Source organism: Thrips palmi, unplaced genomic scaffold (assembly GCF_012932325.1).
Source record: "Thrips palmi isolate BJ-2018 unplaced genomic scaffold, TpBJ-2018v1 HiC_scaffold_8, whole genome shotgun sequence".
Taxonomy (NCBI): domain Eukaryota; kingdom Metazoa; phylum Arthropoda; class Insecta; order Thysanoptera; family Thripidae; genus Thrips; species Thrips palmi.
In genome coordinates this window covers 3339058-3355079 of record NW_023144635.1, presented here as the reverse complement: position 1 = coordinate 3355079, position 16022 = coordinate 3339058, and the positions used below count along the sequence as shown (strand labels likewise).

General features: G+C 46.9%; 4 protein-coding genes across 8 annotated transcripts; 2 read left to right on the top strand and 2 right to left on the bottom strand.

Annotated features, from left to right (window-relative positions):
* Positions 1 to 343: 343 nt before the first annotated feature.
* On the bottom strand, positions 344 to 2480 carry LOC117653786 (something about silencing protein 10). The gene is made up of 8 exons (XM_034399677.1): positions 2221 to 2480; positions 2021 to 2139; positions 1805 to 1946; positions 1577 to 1694; positions 1275 to 1487; positions 990 to 1183; positions 670 to 902; positions 344 to 493 (listed from the first exon to the last, which is right to left on the bottom strand). Exons 1-8 carry the CDS (start codon positions 2333 to 2335, stop codon positions 404 to 406), a joined length of 1224 nt encoding a protein of 407 aa, XP_034255568.1. The 5' UTR covers positions 2336 to 2480; the 3' UTR covers positions 344 to 403.
* A 664-nt stretch (positions 2481 to 3144) lies between these two features.
* On the top strand, positions 3145 to 6257 carry LOC117653784 (ancient ubiquitous protein 1-like). Its single transcript, XM_034399676.1, is given in 10 exon segments — positions 3145 to 3343; positions 3883 to 4020; positions 4101 to 4251; positions 4343 to 4506; positions 4590 to 4751; positions 4857 to 4977; positions 5067 to 5127; positions 5130 to 5234; positions 5343 to 5461; positions 5535 to 6257. Coding segments are annotated over 10 exon segments (1245 nt in total). The 5' UTR covers positions 3145 to 3302; the 3' UTR covers positions 5718 to 6257.
* Positions 6258 to 6876: 619 nt separating this feature from the next.
* LOC117653791 (Y-box-binding protein 1) lies at positions 6877 to 11967 on the bottom strand. 5 transcript variants are annotated; one of them, XM_034399688.1, is made up of 8 exons: positions 11778 to 11967; positions 10275 to 10372; positions 9950 to 10187; positions 9712 to 9866; positions 9491 to 9631; positions 9044 to 9157; positions 8269 to 8304; positions 6877 to 8038 (listed from the first exon to the last, which is right to left on the bottom strand). In XM_034399688.1, the coding sequence occupies exons 1-8, from the start codon at positions 11836 to 11838 to the stop codon at positions 7988 to 7990; spliced, it is 894 nt and encodes a 297-aa protein (XP_034255579.1). In that variant the 5' UTR covers positions 11839 to 11967; the 3' UTR covers positions 6877 to 7987. The 5 variants fall into 5 exon arrangements, with proteins under 5 accessions (XP_034255579.1, XP_034255578.1, XP_034255582.1 ...); XM_034399687.1 differs by having other exon boundaries at positions 9491 to 9637; positions 11778 to 11963; XM_034399691.1 differs by lacking the exon at positions 9044 to 9157 and having other exon boundaries at positions 9491 to 9637; positions 11778 to 11963.
* Positions 11968 to 12794: 827 nt separating this feature from the next.
* On the top strand, positions 12795 to 15989 carry LOC117653781 (G protein-activated inward rectifier potassium channel 3-like). The gene is made up of 7 exons (XM_034399673.1): positions 12795 to 13124; positions 13958 to 14075; positions 14460 to 14678; positions 14759 to 14978; positions 15055 to 15345; positions 15415 to 15599; positions 15672 to 15989. Exons 1-7 carry the CDS (start codon positions 12959 to 12961, stop codon positions 15967 to 15969), a joined length of 1497 nt encoding a protein of 498 aa, XP_034255564.1. The 5' UTR covers positions 12795 to 12958; the 3' UTR covers positions 15970 to 15989.
* Positions 15990 to 16022: the final 33 nt, after the last annotated feature.

The following is a 16022-nucleotide window of genomic DNA, read 5'->3' as shown; positions in this document are numbered from 1 at the left end:
GGGTGAATTGATTTCACTCAGTTTACTGAGCTCGAGTCATCATTCCATCAAGTTTTAATGTTTTCTTAAATATGACTAGTCATTAGTAAATGTTATTTGCTAAAAACTTTGTTTGGCAGTTATGTTAAACAATTGTTTTTCTTCAAATTTTAAAGCCTGTTCTCAGTTTAACCCAAAATTTATGTACTCATGTGTAAATAAAATATATGCTGGCCATTATACTCCTGTCTTACTGCTTGCCAAACAGAAATTAAACCTCTGAAACACAAGTCACCACATTCTGAGGAATCAAAGGGCTGAACTAATTTCCACTCCATATTGTTATGTGCATGTAAGGCAAAGCTTATTTTCAACATGATCTTTAATTGCCATAAATCTATTTACATAACAATAGTTCAAAATGTTACTTAAGCTTTATACTCTTGCTGACAGTCTTCTTGATGCCAGTCATTTCTCCTCCGTAACGCTGCACTTCCGTTCGAGGTTGGCGAATCTAACACACAAGAGATCACAAACAATTAATACAAAAAAAGAAAAATAGGAATATTTTACCTTTTTCTTGAAAAAACAAAGCTAGAAGCGGTAGCAAGACCGCTTAAATTTTTTTAAAAAAAGGCTTGAAATATGTAGAAGGGAGGAGAGCAAGGTATCAAAGAAAAATGTCATTACCTGGCCCTTTATCCTGATTTGAGCCTTGCGGTACTTCATTCTGTTCTTGAGCCGTGGGTTGCGATCTATCTTCTTACGACGATGAATGAGACCTTTGTTGCTTGCCATTTGCCATGTGATGGCCCTCTTCCCATCTGCATCTTCTTGAGACACATCCAGCTCTTCAGTCTCACCCTCCATATTTTCATTTCCATCCTCGCCATCACTGCCACTGCCTGTAGCCCAGGGCACATCTTTAAAGAAAGACAAATATTAACCAAGTATGACAAAAGGAGAGTAATATAATAAAAAAAACTCAACAATGGTCATAAACTTCTCACCTCCACCACTTTCAAAATCATTTTCCCATGGCATCTTGTCCTCAATTTTCTTCGACTCCTTTTTAAGGGATCGAATTGCCTTGGATGATTTGGAATCTGGACTTGGAGTATCCTCCAGTTTACTGGAATCCAAGCCTTTGTCATCTACATCAGGGATCTTAGATAGAGACAGAAGTCGAAGCTGCTTCTTCTTCCTGATGTAGAAATTATTATAATTAATTATAATATATTATTATTATTATTCAGAAAAATAATGTAATTATTTTAAAGCAGAGAACAACATACTTTGTGTCCAATCCAATTTCACGGACTTCTGGTAAAGAACCACTTTTGGCTGCATTTAGTAAATCATCTAATTGAGATGATGTTACTTCCTCAAGAGGCTCCAACTGCTGCAAGAGCTGACGATACTGAAGGAGCCTCTTCACTACAGGATGTGCAGCAACAGGTAAGCGCCGAGCTCTTAATAATAGGTAGAATCCCATGTTCATGGCATAGCTTTAAAAAAAATACAATTGAACAAAAAAAATTAAAAACCGTCTTAAATACATATTTTAACATTTTAACAAAAAAAAGGGCACTCATACTTGTTAACTAGGTGGTATTTTGTGCGTATGTACTGTCCCAACTGAGGGGACGGAACCTGCTTGTTTTGAGCCAAAGCCAAAGCTGGCTGGAGTCTACTTTGAAGCTCCTCCATAATACCTGTAAAAAAGGAGGGTTTTACACTAGCACTACCTATCAGGCAAGTAAAGACGTCTTCATATGACTGCTCCATTCCTTCAATAAAAAACATGACTTTTCAAAAAACTTACCTCTGAATTCTTCAATGATTCCAACTAACTCTGGAGCCTCTTTTTCAAGAAGGGCCAGTTTCTGTCTGGAACTCAACTGGCTGAGGTCAGTTTTAATAATTTCTTCTGCAGTTTTATTAGTTGGCTGTTCTTCTTCCTTAGTCTACATGAAAGCAAGGCATGACAGAATAAGTAAAAGACAGTTGTTTAGGGATCAATTGTTTAGAAATTTATCACCTTTGTGAAGACATCTAGTGAAAAGTCATTATCATCCAATTCTGCAGCCAAGCGCTTCTGAATTTCTCGTGCCTCTTGTTCTTCAAGCTCTGCCACTTCTGCATCTTCTCCATCAAATCCTACAAAGAGAAAATTTCAGTGAAGTAATTTCCTTTATTTATTGTGAGTAGATGAGTATAAATTGAAAAGAATCTACTTACCACCATAATCTTGATCAACATAGTCAGTGTTGTAGTAATTTTTTCGAGTCTTTCCCCATGCTCGTTGATCAGGTAGGTTAAAATCATCATCTTTCCCTTCAATATCACTATCCATGTCAACATCTTCATCCTCCTCCCCTTCTTGTCCACTGTAATCAGCTTCTTCGTCTCCTTCTTCTTCATCATCTCATCATCAAGTGGCAAGTCCATTACTGCCATTTTCTTATTTGGCTTGCTCCTTGAAGAACTTGATCGTGCTTTTTCAAGAAGCATTTTTTCCTGTTGAGAGTATTCATCTTCCGAATCGGAGGGTTCATATGCAGGTTGTCTAGTTGACCGTGAGAGAAAGGCATCATCGTCTTCTTCATCATAGTTGCTTGCTGAAGGCATACTGACACCACGCCTGAAAAGTACAAAACAATTAAAAATGAGGAAGCAATAGTACGATGCCTGAAAAGGAAAATTGATAAAAAATCAAAGTCGGCTACGTGAATTGCACGTCAGTGCATGATTAAATGAAAGCAAAACAACCAGAAATAAAACGATGAAAGAAATTACAGCTTGAAAATTAAGAAGCGGTAGCACAGAGTTTATCAAAATAACATACTGTGCTTAACCTTCTCGTCATGTGCTGTTCGCACAGATGTTCCATATACTTACTCAAGTTCGGAGGAACCTAATGCAGTTTCAGAAGATGAATACAAAATTTACTTACTTCTTTGATTTTCTCATTGTGAAAAAGTCCTTTATTTTTGTACCCTTTGACCAATCTTTAAAGCACCACTCAAGCACACGACGGCCGTCAATCGGTAGGACAACATAACCTACAAACATACAAAAACAAAACTCTCGATGTATTGTTTCGATCTCTCGCTGACAATGTCGAGAGGGGTTCCATCTTTCTCCGCCAGAGTGCGGATGAGCAATTAATGGCTGCTGTCGGCTGAAACTAGCTTTCGTAGTAAAATTGGTAACATGTAAAATTCGTTCAAATCTAAACTGTATGACCTGCAAAACACAGCCGTTTGAAGATTTTTAATTTGTTCAACGCCACATGGTTTTGTTTTGCTGCTAGCCTCAAAATGTCGACCATAGGCATTCAGCAACTGTTCCGTGAAGAAAGGTTCGTACACATAAACATATAGCTGAACGAATGATAGAGTTTTTCCTCAGTGTTTTTTTTCGTCACGGTAAAATCCGTTAACACCTATTCTAGCCGTTCAAATTTAATTTTCTGGAGAACCTTTTTTTTTTTGATTGACGTGACTCGTTAAAGGACTGAGTTTTGTGGCCTTTTGTCATCTTTGACCTAGGAGAGGCTGATTCTTTGTTGTAGAGTTTCTGTTCTGTCAAGGATGTTTTTATTTTGGTGTTATGGTGACCTGAGACTTCTATCTATGATCATAAGTGAATGTTAACTGTACGATATAGATATAGTCTTGTGCCCTCCTTTAAGGAACTCTGGTGATTCAGCGTTTTAGCGAGGGGATCCTTAACACTTACAAGCTGCGTCACAAATCAAAATATTATTTTCTTTCTGTTATTACACCAAATAAATCAGAACAACCAATCGTCATATTATCATGAAATTGAAACATGGTTCATTTCTTATATTGCATTCCATTATTTGAATTAATTAGAATGCATTCTCTTTGTTTACAGGTTTCCAACTGGATGGCGACTGATACCTCTTCTTTTGTACTCCCCATTTGGTTTACTTTTGGCTTTTCTTCGTTCATTCATTGGTTTTCAAGTTTTATTGGCTGCAGCCTTTGTTCCCCATGTGTCATTCATTAAAAGGTAGCACCTGTGGATGAAAGCCTCTTATTTAACCAACTATGGATTAGATTTTTCTTAATCTCTGTCTTTGTTTTTGGCAGTATGATTCTGAAAACATTGTGCTTCACTCTTGGCATTGTTGTAAGAGAAGAATGTGAAGAAAAATGTGATGAATCAGCTCAAGTTATTGTTGCCAATCACATTTCAATGCTAGATTATATTCCCATTCACCTGTTGAGTGGATGTGTCACTGTAAGATTTTACAAATTTCACTTTGCCAGTTTTCTGGATTGTTAATTTATTACTTTTACATTGTGATTCATCTGTAAATTTTTGTGTTTAGCCGGGTAGGTGGGATGCTCCTTCTGCATGGGTACTCAGCTTGAAGAGTTGGAGTCATGGAGAAGTACTTCTGGCCAATATTAGATACCATCTGAATAGTTCTGACACTCCAGTCTTGGTTCAGCCTGAAGGAGCGACAACAACAGGCACCACGGGGTTATTGAAGTATGTTTTGTCTTTTTTTCCCCCTTATATTAATTGTTGCCTTAAACTGGTTGGCTGATTCCATGGACTTGATTTTTGCACAGATTCGAAACTTGGCCTCTGGAAACCACTTCCAAAATTCAACCTGCTAGTATTAGAGTTTGGCGTCCAGCTATTGCTGATATTGCTGTCACTGTGGTCGCAGCATCAGAACTCTGGGATATTTTTTACTATCTGTTTGTCCCTTTCACCGTATTTACTGTGAGGTATGTTAGGTTTTCTCCAATCTTCCCTGATTGCGCTGCGTCCTTGCATTTTGATACGTATTGTATATTTTGACAATTATAATCATCTACTTTGGTGCTTCCTAGGTACTTAAATGTTGTTGAACTGGACAAAAATGAAACTCATGCACAGTGTATGGAACGAATAGAAACTGCTATTGCCCAAGACCTTGAAATTAAAACAACCAAATTCACATCAAGAGATAAAGTAAGGAGATTTTTTTAAATACTATATTTGAAAAAGCTTGACTTATTATACATTATAATTCTTCTTTTATCATAAAATTAATTTTGCAGATGGAATATGAGAAACGATACTTAGCTGAACTTTATAGACCTGTTGCCATAGCTAATGGTGCAACAGCCTTAGATTGCAACCAACTGGTCAGCAAATGCTCCGAATGTCCAATCAAGTTAAGGAAGTTTTGCCTAATGTCCCTCTTGATGCCATTAGAAGAGACTTAGGTAAACAACCATATCCTAATAACTATGCCGAGTTCTGTTTCATGGTTTATGAAACCAATAATTTAAGTTCATTTAATTTATGTGCATATTCTTTCTTTGGCTTTGCAGCAAGAACATGGGATGTTGACTTAACAATAACTAATATTTTGGAGGGTCTGGTGCCCTTCATACCAGAGGGACAAGGTCCTTCTGTGCCGTCACGCTCTCAAAGGACCCCTACAGATCAGGTTGGTGTCATTATGTGTCAATGTGTATTTTGAAGAAACTTGCAATGTTATAATTTGTTGTTGTCTCTTTCAGGCATCTGCCACAACTGTAGCTTCATCTAGAATCAAGCCTGTGCAAGGAGCTGCCTTAACATTTCAAGAACGCAAAGCTAAAATGATAGAGGATGCACGGAAAAAGTATATTGAGAAACATGGCCTTGAAACAATTAATACATCAATGACTGACTCTGCATCTACTTCAGGGTCAAGGTCCTAAATCAGCTTATGTCAGATTTCATCAAATTACTTTGACTGATTTGTTCAAACAGAATATTTATGTTTGAATAGATGTTACTGGTTTTGTATTGTTACTTTCATTGAATGGTTTGTGAGGCCAGCCTCAAGATCTTGTTGAGATAGTGTATATTAAAATTTTGTTATTCGATCTCAGTGTTTGCTTTGATCCTCAATGGTAATGTCTTGTATTGCCTCACAATGAGGCCACAATATTGAACTGTTCATCTTCTTCAATATGAAATTATGCATCTGATATTTGCATTTCTCTTCCAGTTTTAATATTAGGTAACAAAATGAATGCATGAAATTGATGCCAATTTTTCGTTTTTTAGTTTTTATGGCTTTATTGAGCAATTTGATTGTTTTCATGTTATACATTTCAAGTATTTACAATTGTTTGTTCATGATCACATTATCTTATGATAGGCAATTGGAGCAATAAGTTCTTAAGTAGGCTGTACTGAAGGGAAGAAATTTTATGCAAGAGAAAAAACAATAAAATTAAGGAGCAATCTATTTACCACTTTTCGTTTAAATTAACTCGTCACCTCAACTGCTTTGCGACTGATTTAGAGAATGAGTGTGTCTCTAACTCATCCGGCCTTTGGACTGGCGCACAGCGGCCCGGGGCAGAGGCGGGATCGGATGTAGCTGGTCGGTCGACCGGTTTAAAACAGAACTAATCTGCTGGTCCGATTCTTTAAAACCTTAAAAAATTGTCCATGTTAAGATTCAATGCTGCCTGTATCATAAATATTACTGCAGGTTCTGGTGCTGCTTGTTGCGTGTGGTGGTATTTTATATTCTATTAGAATTGTACATATACTTAGTTTAACTTATTATTTTTGTTGTATGGTGTTGAAGCAATGTGAAACTTTGAACTTCCAGCTGTTTTCCTGCATTGACCGATCAAGCTCAACCAGTAACTTACGGGAAAATTCCTCATTTGCTGATGATAATCTCAAATGCTGCAAGAGTCAAGAATTGCTTTCTGTAAGATTCTATTAAAATATTTTGCTACATTTTTATTTTTCATGTTAATGCAGCACACATTGGCGATTCCCAGGAGGCTTACTAGGTCTAACAATGATAGGAGTTGAATCTGACAGGATAAGTTGGGTGTTGAATAAAGTAAAGGATTCAGATCTTTTTGGCTTGTTTATTCAAAATGCACATGTTGTGAAAAATTTTTGGTAGTTTTGTACAAAGGCAGGCAATTCATCATTAATGCCAAATCGTTGTTCACTTTACAGGGTGTAAAAAACCTAAATGCAACATCAAGTCAGAACCAGTTTCATCAAAAGTGAACAGAAAGCTAGATGACAATAGCTTCAAAAGAAAAGAAAAAAAAATCATGAAAAATAAAAAAGATCAAGGTCAATCAACCACAGTTTAACTGCAGTACAGTCCCCCCACCCCTCCCTCCCTAAAAAAAAAACAAAAAAAGGCAACAAAAAAACTCTCCAGCGTCATGAAGGTCAAAACACAATAATTCACATATTTTAAGTTACAAATAAATTAAATTGCTTCTCGTCAAAATGAACAGTTCATGACATGGACCTTTTGCGGTACCCTTACTGTGATCATATGTTCCATGACGGACTTTTTGTTTATTTCATCAAACACATGCATTGTTGGACAAGCATGAATTATTTGGCTGGTTACTTACTGGTAAGCCTGACCCAACTAATTTGTTGTTGATCAGCAATCATGCTAGTAAGGATGAGAGCAACGCGTGAGGCGGTAGAACGCAGCACACGATCTCCATCACACAGAAAAAGAAAAAAAGACGAAGGCCGCCTCCTCCGCTTGCTCTACAACTATACACTCTCCTACAAATAGCTTCCATAGTAGTAGTACGTAAGACTCAAAACAAAACCTTTGCATAAATAATGACAAGGGGATCGAGATTTCCAAAAATTGTGCTATGTGTTATAAATAGTACAAAGTATCAATCTTGATAAAGGGCCCACAAACATTACCTACAGGTTTTGAAAACAAAAACATTATAAAACTCATGCAAAGTCATATGACATGCTACAGAACACTATCAATCAACACAAAAACAAAAAGGAAAAAAAAATTATTAAAGATATGACAACACAACCTGACATGGCCAAGAAATAGCATCAGTTTCATTTTGAGCCTTGCAAGGAGGTGTAGGGCTTATTGCTAAACAAACTTGGATCTGCACTAACAAATTAATGATGTTTAGTTGGCCAGGTGTTAGGGCAGGTGGCCAGACTGCATTTAGGCAGAGCTCTCTGTGGTAGTTGTATGCTGCACAGCTTGTGACGAATCCTGAAAAATAATCACAAAATATTACCATCACTGAAGACACTAGCTAAGGATAAGAAAAAAAAACTTGATTAATTTAACATAGGAAAGTGAACCGTAAATCTCTTGAAAGGAGCAAAACATGAAGTATGTATACCCCTCGAGGTTGACAAAAGTGAGGACAGATCATGCAACTGAATAAGGAATGACCACAATCCAACCTTACATCTACTCTATACAGCACTACGACTTACTTGGGCAGGTGTGGTCTGGGCTTCAGTGGACTCAGGCTGTGAATAAACAAATAGAAAAAAATAGGTCATGCAAATACATAAAAATTTCTACGTGTCACCTAACAAGTGATCATAATATACATCATCATGCTACTAAACATCAACCTTAAGGGTACACTAGAATATGACTTGAAAAAATTTCCTGAACTACAGAGCTATGTAATGAGTGAAATGCTTAAGATGTATGTAAATTGTGATTCAAATTTAGATTATATGACAGAAGGATCATGCCAACATGGAAGGTCTGATTTCAGTTCAGAAGTGAAAGACTACAGCAAAGGTTTGAGATTCATTAGGTGTAAACAAGGAATGCAAATAGTTAGAAAATTATATAGGGAACTTCATCTTTCAGGATAGCAATACCAGTAGGGATTTGCAAAAATAAAAAATATTAAACACACAGGTGAGGAAAGATTTTTAAAAAATCATGGAAGCATGCTGATATTGGAAGGGGTAACACATTTAGCTGCAGAAAGCAATTCATGCTCAAACCACATTCTGTCCACCACCCCTGAAACCATATTCCCACTAAATAATTCCTAGCTAAATATTCTAGGGATGAACCATTTAAGTCTTGGTACTAAATAACCCTAATCTTTAGGGGCATAGTTAAAATATATTCCTCCCATCATATGACACAAACAGGGGAAAATGGGAAGGATGAGAGTGGTTCATTCAGAATGATGTAGGGCCAATGACAAGGTCAGGCAGATAGGGAGTGACTCACGAAGCTCACCTTGACCTTACTGTCTCCCTCACTTTGGCTGGTGCCGGAGGTTCGGGACGGGCGACGACGATAGCGTGGACGGGGCCGGGCACCCTCAGCACCTCCCTCTCCCTCGCTCACATTCTACACGCATACACAAACATTAGAGGATACCTTCCTCATGTCATTGCCTGACAAATGTGAGCAGGAGACATCCACTTTCAAAGAATGTAAGCACTAAGAAACTAGACCACCCTCTGGGGCATGAACTAGGAGCTTCTAGGCATATCCAAACTTAGGAAAAACAACTACCAATAGACAGAATTGAAGGTCTAACAATATGCCTAAGATGCACTCAAAACTAAATACACAGTGGAAACAATTGCTACAGTGCTGGACAGAATGCCCAATGCGCAAAGTTGTAAAAAATGCACGATCAAATTGCCATTTCACTACTCAAATGCAGGCGTTGCTTACCTGCCCGTCCTGACTCCTTGGTCTGCGAGGTGGCCCAGCTCCGCGACCCCCACGGAAGTTGCGGCGGAAGAAGCGACGGGGTGCACCTCTGCCTCTGGCTGGGCGGCCTCCCTCAACACCTTCACCACCTTCCTCTCCCTCCTTACCCTGAAAAATGAAGCAGACACTACAATAGGAAGAAAGCTCCAATCACACAAGACAAAATTTGCAGTCATAAGTACCTCTTCTCCGCCCTGCTGGGGTTTGCGGGCACGATAGTTATTGTAGTAATTGTTGGGCTCAAAGCGACGCCTTGGTCTGTACCGCCTCTGTTGCTGTTGACCTCCTTCACCTTCACCACCTTCCTCTCCCTTACCACCATCTCCACTTTCATAACCTGCGGGTAAAATGCCACATTAGAGAAAAGGCTTCAAATTTTAGAGAGAGAGACTGACGGAGAGAATAGAAATTAAACGGTACCTTCATGGTTGCCTTCACGTCGGGGGCGCATGCCACGGCCACGTCCTCCATAGTACCACTGACGGTAGCCACGGCGCTTGTCAGCGGCATAGGGAGAGCCCTTCACAGGCTCACCAGCAGGACCAGTCACGTTGGCGGCCTCATTCCCCTTCTCCCCCACGACGACATCAAACTCAACCACTTCTCCATCACCAACACTGCGCACCGCTTTTTTAGGGTTGTTTTTAACAATGGCTGACTGAAAATTCACAGAGAACAAACAAGTTGACTTAGACAACAATGTCACAACACCATGACAAAAGAATACAGCATGTCCCACACTTACTTGATGCACAAAGACATCCTCCTTGCTGTCATTCCTGTTGATAAACCCGTACCCACTTTTAACGTTGAACCATTTCACAACGCCGGTTACTTTGTTAGCTGAAACAGACAAGACACAACCTCATTAATGCAACAGAAATTCATCAAACATGCAAATTTACACTGCACTTTTATCAAAATAAAATTAATTACAAAATTTATAAATCTCTTCAATTTTTATAAACTACATCTCATTCATTACAATGTGCACACAACTTGAAGTTCTAAAAACTAGAACCAAAATAGTTGAAAACCGTTCCCCACCATAAAACCAGGCTGGAATGTGCAGCCCTCGGCCAGACAGAGCCGGGGTGCATCTCCGCGATTCGGCGCACACGAGACACGCATCGCTCTGCGCGTTATCGACCGCCAAGGTTAGCCTCTAGCTACCGGCCCAGCCCGGCCAGCCGCGGCCCTACTCCCTACGCTACGCGCTACGCGCTGCGCGGCCTGCGCGGCCCGGCAGTCATGGCAACTCGGGCTACGGCTGCTACGGCCCGGGGGCGTTGACCTCCGCGAGCTCGGCTCTCGGCTCGGCGCTCAATGAGCGGCAAAGGGCGACGGCGTGGACCCTTGGCGCCCTTTCCACTCGCCGCCGGACCAAATTTGTCACCAACATGACCGGGCCGGCCCCAAAACCCGGTAACGCGCCTCAGCACCGAGTGCAACGATGCACACCCGGGACAAACATAGCAAACTGTACACCCTCAACGAGGAGGCCCCCCACCCCACCCCGCGCCCTGGCCCGAGTCGCCCGAATCCAGACGAATAAATAACATGAATAGAAACCCCATCCCGCACCTCACCCGGAATCGCGCCACCTTGGACCCGGCTGCGGCGGCGAGGAGGACGCGCGGCCGCGACACCTCGTCGCCTCCCTGGCGAGCCGCCGCGGCCAGGGGCCCCGCCAGCCCCGCCGACCCGGGGGCCCAACAGCAGCCGACAAGAAATAACCTCTCCGGTGCCATCGCGGAAAACGTGGGGCCCACCTCAAACACGTCAAGTTTCGACAACAATGAGGGGGACACTACACACGCGGCGACGCGGAAAACGCCCAGACTAATTTCCCGCGGCGTGCGCAACGGCCCGCGCTGCACGGGGCACGCGGCGACACACCATCGAGCACGACTCGGTGAACGCGCAGCGCACGGCAGCTCGGGGCGCGCGGCGCTGCGCACGGCGGGGCCGCCGTGGGGCTCGCACCGCACTCTCGCGTGGCACCAAGCCGGCCGTCCCGTCCCACGCCAAGCCGGCCGAAAGGTCGCGACCCCTGCCGGAAAAAACAGCCCTCCTTTCCCCAACTGGAAAAGCGCGCACCAAGCCCCGGGAAAAGGCCGCGGCCAAAACCCGCACCGCACCGCCGGCCGGCCAAGCACGCTGGGCCTCCCGACCGCGGCACCGCGTAGGCTTGGGCCCGTATTTCTCACACAACACGGATCCCTGCGCACTTTTTGACATTACGTACCGATGACAGGCTTTTGTGGGACAGCCTTGGGTTGTTCGGGCTGTTTTTCCGGGTCAGCCATGATGGATGGTAGGGGTGCGGTGTTAACACGCCGAGCCGATCTTCTCCCTTCCTTCTCGTAGCTTTGTTCAATTCCAACTCAACATGGCCGGCGGTTTACATGCGGTAGCGAGCAGTTCATCAGCTGATTGGCTGGCCAAAGTGACGCAATAAGCGCACTCTGGAGGAAGGGTTGGAAGCACATGCAGCCAGGGTATCGCACCGAAAAAAACATTTCCCGGACGAACGAGGCGTCCGTCGGCGGGGGTAAGCTTTTCTATCGGTTCATTATGAATTACTGTACAGTTTACCATCTTCATGTGGTCAAATCAATGAGTATTTCGCGTCAAATCCGCGTTTTTCATTCATTCGATTCGCGGCTGATTCATTCGATTTGTTGGCAACACCGCACGAATTACAAGAAGGCCTTTTCAAACCGGCAACACACACAAATAAGACAAATAAACGTTTGAGCAAATAAATGTATTTTAACCCACCTCGCACATTGACTTTATGTTCGACAGAAGTAATTTGAATGTCACAGTATAATGAAAGTGTACGGACGCGTACGTTAAGCCAGATTCGTAGAACTGCGCGTCGTGGAAGGTTGGCAGCAGTCACGCCGGCTGGCGCGGTAGTTCAGTTGCGTGGTGGAACGGGTCACCGTGCTTTCTTCCGTTTACACTGGGTTTTCTCGACCAGAAAAAAGGTCGCTCCAGCTCCAGTACATCGCGAGGCGGCGAAGATTAAGTCACTGCAATTACCGACCTAATTCACGCGCCCAAACACATCCACCCGCAAACCGTGTTCTCAGGCGGGTGTGCAGGAGCACGAGGAGCATGTTATCTTGTTCCAGTCTTGGCGGTAAATGTCGCGCGGAATATTTACTAAAACGTCGGTTTGCAAACAAGCGGCGCTATCTCGCAGATAGCCGCGCGGCATGACGCTCTGCGTGTCTGCGGACGGGCCACCCCAGTTCCTCCCGCACGGCCCTCGCGCTCCTCGCGCTCCTCGAGGACCAGGTCCTGCCCGCGACATCTCCGTCGGCGGAGAGCCATGGAGGCTTCCCCTCGCGCCACGGACATGACCTGACCCCTTGGGGGCTCCGAAGCCGCAGCGCGCAACCCGCAGCAACCCGCAGCATGCAGGACTCGGCCCTGGACCGCCTCCTCCGCAGCCGCAGCGAGCCGGAAGTGCGCGCCGGGCTCGCGCTGCCCGCCAGGGAGAAGTCCCTGAGCGAGCGCGCCGTCCACCTTGTCCACCATGCCGGCGTCTCCGCGCACCCCGCGGCCGCGGCTCGCGCTATCGGTAATAGTACAGCGATGTCGTGTGCTGCGTGTGTTGGCGAAGCGGTCAGGGAAGGGCTGCCTCTCTCGCACTCACGGGGCTCTCCCTACTGTCGGCGTTTGTCCGGCAAGCAACATCCACGGCGGCAGGTCCAGGACCTCCACGATGAGAACGAGAACCACGCGCCGTGTGAATTACCCGCTGCCGGCCGGCCCGGCTATTCCACTTTCGGACAGTGGCGGGCTATCGGCCAGTGACCAGCGAGCGACCCTCACCGTCGAACGCGGTGGCATAGGTGGCATGCCGCCCGCGTGGCAGATTGGTGGCAGGCTGGCCATACAGGCGGGCTACAAGTGGATGGCGCGGGTTGACGCCGATAGTGCCAGACAGCATTTTGCCTGTAGTCTGCACTGCAGACTGATTCCGCCGTACTCAGCTGTGTGCGTCGCTCCGTCTCTGTCGCATCCCTGTCGGTCCGAGAGAGACAGGGCGACGTAACACTGTGCCGAATCAGTCGGCCGGCTCGGCCAAGGGCTCGGCCCGGCTGCCCCGAACACAATTCACAAAATAAGAGCAAACACCGATAAGGAGTCGCCGTCACTCCCCCGCCCCGGCGCCAGCGGCCTCTACAGCGGCCAGCCCGCGGCCCCTGCCCCCGGCCGGGCGGTGTCGCGTCATCCGCGGCGACGGGGATTCGGGATGCAGCGCGGCCTGCCGCGGCGACCGCGGCCTACTCGAGCCCACGCCACCGCGGGCACCGGCAGGCCACCCGCAACACACAGCTGCGCGCGGCTGGCAAAGGAGAGGGTGAGGGTGGTCTGATGGAACTTGGCCACGCTTGGTTCGGCTTTCAGAGGGGAATTCACTTGCGGTCGCGGGCAAGCCGGCCTACACCCTCATCCACATGGACGCGGACGACGAGCCAACGGCGCGGTCCAGCTCCAGCCACAGCTCCATGCCCGGCTTGAAGAGGTACGCGCCACGCTTCAGACTGATTACGAGAGTCGTTTTCGTCGCTCTGCCTCCCTCGCACCTTCAGGGGACGCTCTTTGAGTGCCAGACAGAGCGACGAAGACGACTCTCGGAATCAGTCTGTTAGCCGCCATCGAGTACTTCCGCGTGGTGGCGCGACCGCGAGAGGGGAGGACCGCGCCCACCGTCACGGCGCACTTGTGATAGCTCAGCCACGGCACGAGTAGTGTACAAACAGCAGGTGTCTGGGGCATGTCGTTGTCGTTTGCGATTTGCACGAAGAAAAAACAAATGAGGTTGTCGGGAAACGCGGGAACTACAGGGCCAGCCCGGGAGTTGAACCCGCGCTCTGCGCTCCGCGCCGCTCCGCGCACGATGTTGCAGCTGGTGCGGCCGGTGGGCGCGGCACCACGACGACGAGTCGGAGGCGCGCGCCATCGACAAGACGGGCGCCTGCAACGTGACGCCCGTCAACAACGTGGACCGCAACCGGCGCTTCATGCAGGACCTCTTCAACACGCTGGTGGACTGCCGCTGGCGCTACACGCTGCTCGCCTTCGTGCTGGGCTACGTCGTCAGCTGGATGGTGTTCGCCCTCATCTGGTTCGTGGAGCACTGTCTGGAGCCTGTCTGGCTTGCCCGTGCCGTAGGTGGCCGTAGGTCGACGTTGATGTTGCCGTCAGGTACCTGATCGCGGCCGCGCACGGAGACCTCGGGAGAGGCACGCCTGCGCCCGGCGAGCCTCCGCCCTGCGTCGTGAACATCAACGACTTCACGGGCTGCTTCCTCTACTCTGTCGAGTCGCAGATGACGATTGGCTACGGCACTTCGTACCCGTCGCAGGAATGCCCCGAGGCCATGTTCGTGCTCTGCATGCAAAGCATCCTGGGCCTCATCATCCAGGTACTGTACTACTGTAGCAAGCGCCCTGCGTCTCCTCTCGGCGGCGCCACCGTTCCTACAACCCTCCCTGCTGCAGGCCTTCACGGTGGGGATGGTCTTCGCGAAGCTGACGCGGCCGAAGCGCCGCTCGCAGACGCTGCTCTTCAGCCGGCGCGCCGTCGTGAACCTGAGGGACGGCCGCCTGTGCCTGCAGTTCCGGGTGGCGGACATCCGCAAGACGCACATGGTGGACGCGCGGCTCCGGGCGCACCTGCTGCACACGCGGCGCACCGCGGAGGGCGAGAGGCTCGACACGCACCGCACCGAGCTCAAGCTCACCGTGGACAGCGTGTACGGCAAGCTGTTCCTCATCTGGCCGCTGACCGCGGTGAGTGCCACGGGCCGGGGCTTCCCTCTGTCTCTCTGTCTCTCTTCGACTCAATGTCGCGTCGCGCAGGTGCACCGCCTGGACCACAACAGCCCGCTGTACTACCACTCGGCGCAGGACTTGCTGCGGTCCAAGTACGAGATCCTCGTGTTCCTCGAGGGCACCATCGAGTCCACCGGCCAGGTGGTGCAGGCGAGGTCCTCCTTCTTGCCGTCCGAGGTGCTGTGGGGACACCGTTTCGAGCCCGTGGTGCGGTGAGTGGGGAAATATTAGTTAATCGCGTCTGCTCTCACGTTACAGCGTTGGTAATAAATTCGCCTGTACAGATACGACCGCTTCCTGCAGAGCTACGAGGTGGACAACAGTCGCTTGCACCAGACCGTGCAAGTGGACGCCCCCCTGTGCAGCGCCTACGAGCTAGACCTCCTGTTTCAAGACCGTGCGCCCGTGGGCACGGACTACGGCATGGCCCCGGCCAACAACGCCTACCCGCAGTACAGCTACGGATACGCCGCCTACCCGGAGGGTTCCGACGCCCCCGACGGCAACGACCACGACCGCCACGGCCACGACCGCCACGGCCACGTCCATGACACGTACATGTACATGAATGCGGCTGTGTGATATTAAACATGCAAACCTCACGTCTTGGGCCTTCCCTTTGACCTCGTGTGCCT

What these genes read in the sequence shown, in the direction of transcription:
- LOC117653786 (XM_034399677.1), bottom strand. Translation starts at nt 2,335, where the DNA reads ATGGATAGTGATATTGAAGGGAAAGATGATGATTTTAACCTACCTGAT. An exon ending in CACTAGATGTCTTCACAAAG is followed by an intron (nt 1,947 to 2,020) that starts GTGATAAATTTC and finishes GCTTTCATGTAG; the next exon opens with ACTAAGGAAGAAGAACAGCC. An exon ending in GAAATTGGATTGGACACAAA is followed by an intron (nt 1,184 to 1,274) that starts GTATGTTGTTCT and finishes TTTCTACATCAG; the next exon opens with GAAGAAGAAGCAGCTTCGAC.
- LOC117653791 (XM_034399687.1), bottom strand. Translation starts at nt 11,838, where the DNA reads ATGGCTGACCCGGAAAAACAGCCCGAACAACCCAAGGCTGTCCCACAA. An exon ending in AGGATGTCTTTGTGCATCAA is followed by an intron (nt 10,188 to 10,274) that starts GTAAGTGTGGGA and finishes GTGAATTTTCAG; the next exon opens with TCAGCCATTGTTAAAAACAA. An exon ending in CCCAGCAGGGCGGAGAAGAG is followed by an intron (nt 9,638 to 9,711) that starts GTACTTATGACT and finishes TTCATTTTTCAG; the next exon opens with GGTAAGGAGGGAGAGGAAGG.
- LOC117653781 (XM_034399673.1), top strand. Translation starts at nt 12,959, where the DNA reads ATGCAGGACTCGGCCCTGGACCGCCTCCTCCGCAGCCGCAGCGAGCCG. An exon ending in GGCCGCGGCTCGCGCTATCG is followed by an intron (nt 13,125 to 13,957) that starts GTAATAGTACAG and finishes TTCGGCTTTCAG; the next exon opens with AGGGGAATTCACTTGCGGTC. An exon ending in CGTTTCGAGCCCGTGGTGCG is followed by an intron (nt 15,600 to 15,671) that starts GTGAGTGGGGAA and finishes TCGCCTGTACAG; the next exon opens with ATACGACCGCTTCCTGCAGA.